The following is a 10420-nucleotide window of genomic DNA, read 5'->3' as shown; positions in this document are numbered from 1 at the left end:
ATGTGTAATAGGACATGGTATAAGTGTTTGTTTCATATGAAAGCATGTACAAATTTAGTGTTTGTATTTAAAAAGCCTATATGAGAATGCTATAAGTGTTTGTTTCATATGAAAGCATATACAAATTTGGTGTTTATTACTAGTTGTTTATATGATATGATATACTGTAGTATTAACATTACCATAACATGTTTAGACTATTCCTAACCTTTACAATACACATGCCATTTTTATAAAATAAAAAAGGTGCATCATGAAATTTACAACAACAATATTAAATCATTCCCTTGACTTATTATCATCACAAAATTTCCTAATTCTCCATCATGGCAGCTTTCATTAACCAATCAGTATTATACAATGAAATTCCTAAATGTTTTCATTACCAATTTAAAACAGCTTAATGGTAACAAACCACCATTCTTTCACTTTCAATAACATGTTACATACCATCAAGAATTAACTATATTATCACATTACCCTAACCCGTACTATAACATGAGATACGAAACCAACTCGGCTTGATCATAGGCTCATCTTCATCCTTTAAATACTTTTTTTTAACTCCTTTCAAAAGAGAATATAGTATGCCAATAGACCTTGCAACCATGGGTGGGCCAACCTATGTAATTAAACTACGTGTTGATTCCTTTAAATTTCAGACAACGAAAATTATTTCTCGATTTAGAAATGGATGGACAATTATCTCTTTAGGCACATATAAAACGCCGACCTAATTTAAAAGGACATCTATAAAGTTTTTACAATTGAAATCCTCTTAAAAAGCAGTGAACCATATTGCTGGAGGGAAGAGTTATGAAATAAGAAAAAGAAATATGTCAAAGAAGAAGACATCATATTATTTTTGAAATATAAAAAAAAGAGATTTATATGGATGGATTAACATATTCTTTTTGATAACTAAAAGTAGAGGGGCCAAATATATAACCAAACTAGCCCAAAGAAACAAAATTACAACTTTGAAACTCTATAGGCAAAGGCCCTCTCATAGCTCCGCCTTGTCACTATATTTTGTTAAAACCTCACTCTCTTGTGGAATTGCTTAAAATGTTTTCATGTTTAAGCAATTTCAAAATTCTCTCGTTTTCTCGTTCTTAATGCACATTCCTTATAAAATTTTATCTTAGGTTCTTTACAAACTAACAAATGATAGAATGAAATAAAAAAATGTAGGTCACTATACTATATAATGAAAAGAAGATTAAACATAAAAAATATCTATATTATTTGTTATTTTTCCTAATCAAATAGGTTAATTTTATACATACTTCTAACTGATTTGTGTACCTCTATGTAAGTTGGTGAATACAAAAAGTACATAACTACATATAACAACATCTATTAAATATATTTTGTTTTGATAATGTGACGAAGACTTTCTGATTGTAATTATTTGAGTGAATATTGCTTAAAAATAAAATTAAGCAAACAAGGAGTGCTAATAACACATTAAATAGGGTGATAGTTTTTCTTTTTTTTTGAACGGCAAATAATTATATTTTCTCGGGGATTGAACCCAGAACCTCTTAATTAGTTGTTAGTTTAACACCTCTTGTTAGTCAAGTGGGTTTACGTGTCAGTTAGACAATGCACAGATCTTCCGATTCCGTCTCTCTTCTCCCTGCTCACCAAACCCCCCACTCTTTCTCTCTCTCATTTTTTAGGGTTTTTAGTTTCCTTTGTTTTCTCATATAAAAACCCATTTCCACATTTACTTCTTCTATTTTCTCTCTTGATTCACCGTCTTCTGTCGCCGCCGGCAATAGATCATACCGCTCATCATCTCTTCAAACGCTACAATCCATTCTACATTCAAAGGTTATTTGCCTTTCCTTCTCCTTCTAATGATCACAAAAATATAATTTCATATCTTTTCGATACCTGAATTTGTATCTCTATACGTATATATATCCTAATCAGGGATTTTATCAGTTGTTTAATTCTTCTTGTGGTGATTCATTCATTCTTTGATATATCGTATATATTTGTGAAGATCGTTATAAACTATGTCCCTCTGCATTTTAGTTTCTATTCATTGATTTAAGAAGTTTTCTAATATCTTTGTTAGATCTGTAGATTTTTATTGTGTATTTATGTCGTGTTTTGATTTTCAGCTTCATTTTCGCGTAGAGGAGAAGCGATCAACAGTCGTTCTTTTCGAAACGAAATATGGCTTCTTTTGCTCAGCTTCATTGCTCTCATGTCGGAAACGATCGTCATTTGAATCCTGCTGGGCATATACCTAACCTCAAGTTACCGAATCTAACCGGTAAAAAATTTGTCTGCAATTTCTCTCAAGATCTTACCTCTTCCTCCCTCCGATTAAAACCGATCAACCTTGATTTACTATCTAAAAGACAACCTATTCCATGTGCTGGCGGCGGTGGCGGCGGTTCTGGTGTCGGCCATGGAAGTGGTGGTGGAGGAGGTGACGGTGGCAGTGGCGATCGGAGTGGAGGTGGAAAATCCGACGACTCTTCTTCCTTCGACGGTTTCGGCCCAATCGGGGCTTTTCTTAGTGGATGGAGATCAAGAGTTGCTGCTGATCCCCAATTTCCTTTCAAGGTTTTAATGGAGGAAGTTGTTGGTGTGAGTGCATGCGTTCTCGGCGACATGGCATCCCGTCCAAATTTTGGCCTAAACGAGCTTGATTTCGTCTTCTCCACTCTTGTCGTCGGATCTATCATGAATTTCACCTTGATGTATCTTCTAGCACCGACTATGGCATCTACATCCGCAACTCTCCCTTTCATCTTCTCCAATTCACCAACAAGCCACATGTTCGAGCCCGGCGCCTACAGCCTTATCAACAGGTTAGGAACTTTCGTTTACAAAGGAACAGTGTTCGCCGCCGTGGGTTTTGCAGCTGGTTTAGTCGGAACTGCTCTGTCAAACGGACTAATCCAGATGAGGAAGAAGATGGATCCCACCTTCGAGTCACCAAACAAAGCTCCGCCAACTGTTTTAAACGCCATGACATGGGCGATTCATATGGGTTTAAGCAGCAATTTCAGGTACCAAACTCTGAATGGGATTGAGTTCGTTTTAGCAAAAGGGATGCCACCATTGTTGTTCAAGACTTCTGTGGTTGGGTTGAGATTGGTGAATAACGTGCTTGGAGGGATGTCGTTTGTGATTCTGGCAAGGATGACCGGATCACAAAACGCCGGCGGAGAAACCGAGGAGAAGAAGATGGTGGGTAGCAGTGATGAAGAGGAGAGTTCGGAGGAGAAAGTGAAGTTGTTGAACAATGAAAGCCCTTCCAAGTAATTTTGTTTTACCGTTTTATGTTTATTTAACAAAATAATTAAAAAAAAAAAGAAAAGAAAAAAGATTTAGGGGTTTTGTGATGGTTGATTATATGTGTAATTGTAGTTTTGATGGGTGATTAGAGTTTAGTGCTTGAATAAGCTTTTGTATTATATATTAATACATTTTATGCCTTCCAACTCTAGTAGCCAAATAACACACCTAGTTTTAAGATATGTTTTATTCATTAAAAGTTGTTGAGAAAATGGGTCGAAAGTTTGAATGAATAAAGATTAAAAAAAAAAATGTTTGTATGTGAAGTTGATGTTACACGTACCAATAATAAGTTACTTGTTCTTTCCGTATCTGTTTTGACTCGGCTTTTGAACATATTTGATCTGTCCCTACATCATATTCATACTTGGAACTTGATACCAAAATAGATATGTGCATCAATGCCAACGACAAAAGACAAAAGGGAAATTTATATTATAGAACGTATTTGGATGTTATAGTGGTTTGAATTTGACTAGAACCATCATCATCCAAAATGAATATGTTCTTCTCCTAATATACTTCCCATTCCAAAATACAAGTATTATACTATTATGTACATGACCTTACTCCACATTTCCATGAAGGTCCCTTATCTTTGAAGATTAGTCTCTTTCAACCTTCAATCACCAAGTAATGCCATGGCCCCACCATCTTTTCCCTTTAAGTCTTAATTGTTACACTTCATTGCACCAACTTGCATTTAATCAATTTTGGTCCTTGTGATGACAAAACAACAATAATTAATAACAAGTTTTATTTCAAGATACAAGATTGAATATAATGTTATTATTACATAGCTTGAAAACATTTTTTTTTAACATTTCATCAAGAGTCTAACTTTACAATCCCTTTTAAGTGTAACTTTCACATTTTTTAATGCATAATTGTAGGCGTTGTGATTACTATGCAACAAAAGTACAATGTTTTGACTTTTGATGATAGATAAATTCATAAGAGTTGGTGTATTCAATAAAAAATTTGGATTTATATACTTGATGGCGATTGATGATTAGACCTATCTCACACTTGTGGTGTTCATGGATGCTATTCCGACCAACATCTATATTTCCCGCTTTACACCCTACAGTCTTATAAGAAAATATAGTCAAATCTCAAATGATTAGGAATATCATTTTTCCTGTTTGATCGAATAAAAAAAAAGATAGTTTCACCTTAATTTTTAAGCTCTTCCTCATAATTCATAAATGCTCGTAGAAAAGGATAACATACTAGCCAAATACAAAGCGACAAATATATTATAGACCAATGGCTATGATCGAAACTCTAAAATAGAGGTTAAGATGAAGAAAAAAATCAATGCAAAAATACATAATAATAATAATAATAATAATAATAATAATAAATCAATTTGAAACTTTTAGGCTAAAGGGTATGGTCATTACATATATTCTAGAAATATAATACCACATCTCTACTACCACATTACAAACCTTTGAAAATTGTCAGCATTCCACATCATCAATACTTATTTATTTAATTTTATTTTTATTATATTAAATAAAAAAGCTTAATTTTCAAACCCAAAAACATTAAAATTATCATTTAACCCAAGTCAACTAAACCCAAAAGAAATTACTCCATGTTACTAAAACCAATAACAACCAAGAAATAAAGTTTAAACATCATTTTTTTAAACCCGGGTATGTAGGAGTCCAAAATTGCTTAGGCCAATTAAATCAAGCTTACTACATAAAAAAAAGGGTTTAGGTCATTTTTAGTCGCTTAACTTTTGGTTTTGTGCTCATTTGGTCACTTAACTCTTTCTAAGTTTTAAAAGGTCATCAAATTTTTGGCTTTGTGCTCATTTAGTCACTTAACTTTTGTTTTGGTCACATTTAGTCACCAAACTTTTAAAATTGTGCTCATTTAGTCACTAAACTTTTAAAAAAATTTAAAAGTTTAGTGACTAGATGAGTACAATTTTAAAAGTTAGGTGACTAAATGAGTACACATCTAAAAGTTAGGTGACTAAATGTGACCAAACCAAAAGTTAAGTGACTAAATGAGCACAAAATGAAAAGTTTGATAACCTTTTAAAACTTAAAAATAGTTAAGTGACCAAATGAGCACAAAACCAAAAGTTAAGTGACCAAAAATGACCTAAACCCTAAAAAAAATTAGCCCAATAGAAATATGTCTAACCCACTTAAATTTGACTAAGCCCAACCTTTTGATTATGTACGATTGTGCCTTATTTCCCAGTTTTCTTTCTTTCCATCACAAATACACACACGCCTCTTTTTTTTTTCCTTTTCTTTTTCTTCTTCTTCTTCTTCTTTGTCCGAAAATTTGTAGGTGTCTTGGTTCTAGTCTGGTTGAAGATATGGTATCAGTGGTTTGTTGTTTCCCTTAATCTTTTCGCATTTTGACCGGCCAATCAAAAGCCTCGTCTTTGTCGGTAAAACACACCAAGCCACAACACTTACACCTGGTTAGGGGGTGTTCACACGTAGAAACACTATGTCACGTCGATGTTCACGTGTGAAAAGCTATCATATCGGGTAACCTTACATTTTTCGGTTTAACTTAGAGTAGTGAAATAGAGATTGCAAATGAAATTACCCTGACTTTGATTAGACACTCAATCGATCCTTGATTAAAAAAAGGAAAAATGACTTATAAGGGTAACTATGTTTCAAAATCATTCAAAAAACATCATTCAAGTTTGGTATGTTCATAAAAAATCATCCAAGTAAGGTATTTGTACAAAAAAAAACAACGAACTACATATTTTGTTCAAATGTTACCTTATGGTATCCGACATTTACCGATAAAAATCAATTAAGGGAAAAAAAACAAGGGAAAATGACTCATGAGGGTAACTGTGTTTCAAAATTGTTCAAAAAGCATCATCCAAGTTTGGTATGTTTAAAAAACATCATCCAACTAAGGTCTTTGTACAAAAAATACCAACAAACTATACATTTTGTTCAAATGTTACATACCGGTAACATGCTCTTACTTGTTAAATGATTACTTGACCTAATTATTGGTAACATGACATAATAATTAATGACATGACATTAATGATATATTCTTCATTTATAAATTATAAATCGATTTAGGGCTTCTTCATGAATGTTTGACTTCTTCTTCTATGATTTCACATTCTTCTATTAAATTGATGATCTCCAACTCAAGCTCACGCATTTCAAAGACACAAAAGATATTTGATGGTATAAACCCTTGTGGGTGTGTGCATCCTTCTCGAGTTTGGACATCAGGTACGAAGACTAACCCTCGGAAAAAGTTTGGGGTTTGTCCTAATTGAATGGTAACTTTAACAACAAGCTTTATCACGTCCTTCTCTTATGTATTTTATTGGTTTTGTGATTCAGTATATATATATATATATATATATATATATATATATATATATATATATATATATATTGTAACATCCCAAAAATCATAAGTAAAAATTTTTATTTTTAAATCAACCAAAATCCATCAAATCAAACCATCAAAGTATGCCAATGTGAAAATAGTTATCAGAGTAGAAATCTCAAAATCAAAAAAATTGCGGAAACACGGGTGTATACGCTGCGATCAGGCCGGACCCTTCCCCTTCAAACTGGAAGTACCTGAAACATAAGCTTAAACGTAAGCACAAAGCTTAGTGAGTTCCTCAAATACCACATATCATACATTAATCATACATATCATACTAAAATGTGTAACGAGTTTATTTCCCCCCTGAGTCCCTTCCGAATCTCTGAGTCCCTTCTGACTTCCTGAATCATTTCCGATTCTCTAAGGTGCTGTTTGTTTTTTCGAAGCGAAAATTCATAAAGTCTGCGAACCACCTCTGCAATCCTCTGTAGCAGAAGAGGTGGAACAAACGGCTGCAACCTATAATAAGAAGCATGTTTGTTTTTTAACATCTGCAGACTGCTGCAGTAAACTGAAATTTAAATAAACTAATTTTATAAACTGAAAATAGTTCTCAAACACCGAAATTTAATAAATCTAGTCTTAAAACATTGAAATAATAATAAAAAGAACATGTAAAAAAACAAAAATATAAAACTTTTTTTTAAAAAAAAAAACTTAAAAAAATGTAAAAGAAGCTAATAGTTTTATTCTAGAAAAAAAAAACTAATTTTAAAAAACATTAAAAAAGAAAAAATAATAAAAAAAAATTAAGAAAGTATTGCAAACGATGTCTACAAAGTTCGTAAAAAATTACACATGTTAAAAAAGATGCAACTGAAATTGAAAATATTATTAATAAAACGGTAAAAAAATTAAAAAAATCAAGTTAAAAAAATCGTGGAAACTATAAAAATAAATTGTATCACATCCATAAATAAAAATTTAAGAAAATCAAAGTTTAAAAAAAAAAGTTAAAAAAAAAAAGTTATACAAAAATTCTTAAAAAAACACTTGGAAAAAATGAAAGCTGAAGAGGTTAGAAGAGGCAAGTCAAGTGCTGCGCCACGCAGCACACGCGCAGAGGTTTTGTAGTCTGCAGCCTTCCAAAAAACAAACCGCTGCGAGAGGTAAAGTGTTGCGCGTGTGCTGCGCCGCGCAACAATAAGTGGTTTGAAGAGGTTTTTATAAAAAAACAAACAACACCTAAGTCCCTTCCGACTCCTTCGATATCTTTCAACCGGTAGGGGTCTGTGTCACCCCCTACAGCTAAGCATACAATCATACTAGCAAGAGTCAAAAAGACAACAAGCTCATACATACATATCAGTAAGTGTCACAAAGATCACTACTATCCTACATCATAATCCAGTGGGTCGGCATTGGTGTCTTCGACCCACAAGTACAATGAGGAAACTCACCTTAGTCTGAAGATAGACAAATCATGTAACATCTATTATTCAGGTATTTGTTTTAACCCTTAAGTTATGCTCTATTTGCAAAGTTTAGTCCCCGGTGGCATTTTCGGAGTTGTTGGAGTATGCGGGGCGTACACCCTCGTACGTTGAGCGTACTCCGAATCACTTAATACGCAGCGCGAATGCTGGTATGTCGGGCGTATGCAACCAGGGTGCAAACTCTAACTTTTAGGGTTTTGACCCTATTTAAACACATTTATGGTCACATGCACCTTCTTATCTTCAGCCACCCTCCTCATTTCGAAACCCTAAAGAGTGTTGTGCATGGTGAAGCTTGTTGAACCATTTTTTGTGCTATTTGGAGCTTTTGGAGTAGAAGGAAGAGCATTGAGGTGGTGATGTTTCACTCAAGGCTTTGGATCCAACATCTTGTCCCCCTTGTGCACCTTGTGGAGGTAAAAAGTTTCAACATTGATTTAGAAATATTATGGATCTAGTTTTAGCTTAAAGTTGTTCCTTTTTTGGTCCCAAACTTGGTCTTTGTGAGTAGAAGGTACTCCAAGGCATTTGAGTTGTCCTTTCAGAGGTTTTGAGGGGTGTTAAGTCATAAAGTTGGGTTTTTGACACTAATTTCTCTTCATGCAAGTGTTGGATGGTCTTAATGGGTTAAGAGACTAGGGTTTATGGATTTAAGGACTTAATAGTCATGCTAGACCATAAAGTTGGAAACTTTATGGTTAAGAACATATTTTGTTGCCTAGATCTGAAGTTTGGACGTAAGTACTTAAAGGATTAAGCACTTAATAAGAGGGGTGATGAGCAGCTGCATACGCTGAGTGTACCGAGGGGTACGCTGCAGGTACGAGGTCAGATCCCCGATCCTCGGTAAACTGCGAAGTACACCCCGCGTACACGAGGAGTACGCCCTGCGTACTGACTGAGTCAACCTGTTTGACTAAGTTGACTTTGACCTGGATTTTTGTTTAGGGTTTGACCTAGGGGTATTTTAGGTATTTAAATGGTAGTCTGAGTTTTGGCTACTATTATTCATAAAGGTGACTAGTAGCGTGGATTTCAGAGCAGCGTGTCAGTTCAGCTTTTTGTCTGTCTGTGAGGTGAGTCTTTCTTACCACCTTAAGTGGGCCGAAGGCACCAAGGCCTACCCACTGTATTGTATGAGTAGAAACTGTATGTTATCGTATGATTTTGTATGATGTGCTTGTATGATTTATGTATTGAGCTAATTGGGCTCGGATTCATTACGGACTCGGGGTTGATACAGACCTGGGGTTGATTCGGACCCGACACAACTACATGCTGTTATTTGGGTTGATACGGACCTGACATAGTCGCGTGCTGTTATATTCTATGTATGATGTTTGTGGTAATTTAGGAAGCTCACTAAGCTTTATGCTTACATTTTATGTTTATGGTTTCAGGTACTTCAAGTTCAAAAGGGAAGGACCCGACGTGATGGCATAACATCCTCCCCATATGATTTCCGCACTTTATGTATGTGTACTCTATGTTTTGGAATGCTGTAATGAATGATGGCTTTTGATACAATCAATGAATGAAATTTTATGATTTTTAAATGAAAAGTTTTAGTACTGTTTTTGGATCGTTACAAATCACACTCTCGGCCTGCTGCTACCACGACTCCTCACACTGAACATATCCAAATTAACCCTAATAAATAATCAGGGTTATAACCCATAAAGGACCTGATTATAATCTAACATGATAAGGGTAAAAGACCATTTTACCATTCTCTTATTTGACCTATCTAACCATGACCCAAACTCATAAAGACCTAAGGCACGACAATGACCCAAAACCATGAAGACATAAGGCCTAAAATTGGCCCAAAAAGCGTTCAAGTGAGTACGCTCCGCGTACAACCCTTGACAGCAAGGAGAACGAGTGTTGAATGCATTACACTGAGTGTACGCATATGTACGCCCGTTATACTTCCTTGATGGCCAAAACTCACGTTAAGCACTTAATATCTTAAGCTCCAACGTCCAAATCACATATCTTACTTTAGGGAAACATCTTATTTGATAAAGTCATCAACTTGATGCCTTTTAATGGCTCAATAAGGCCCAACACCCATTTCTAACACTCTAACTTTATATTATGACCATCCACTCATGCATGGTTGGGCTAAATCCATCAAGATGCTATTTTTATGAACAATGGACCTCAAAAACATCAAGATGTACTATCCTAAACTTCTGGATTAACTTATACTCACATGAATCAACCCAAGTGACCAAAAT

General features: G+C 34.5%; 1 protein-coding gene across 1 annotated transcript; it reads left to right on the top strand.

Annotated features, from left to right (window-relative positions):
• Window positions 1-1701: 1701 nt before the first annotated feature.
• LOC145110919 (protein RETICULATA-RELATED 3, chloroplastic-like) lies at window positions 1702-3470 on the top strand. The gene is made up of 2 exons (XM_079047235.1): window positions 1702-1839; window positions 2136-3470. Exon 2 carries the CDS (start codon window positions 2191-2193, stop codon window positions 3289-3291), a length of 1101 nt encoding a protein of 366 aa, XP_078903361.1. The 5' UTR covers window positions 1702-1839; window positions 2136-2190; the 3' UTR covers window positions 3292-3470.
• Window positions 3471-10420: the final 6950 nt, after the last annotated feature.

The sequence above is a fragment of the Lactuca virosa genome, chromosome 5 (assembly GCF_052849685.1).
Source record: "Lactuca virosa cultivar CGN04683 chromosome 5, Lactuca_virosa_CGN04683_v6, whole genome shotgun sequence".
NCBI lineage: Eukaryota > Viridiplantae > Streptophyta > Magnoliopsida > Asterales > Asteraceae > Lactuca > Lactuca virosa.
The sequence above is the reverse complement of the archived record's forward strand: the minus strand, read 5'-3'. Positions and strand labels throughout refer to the sequence as shown.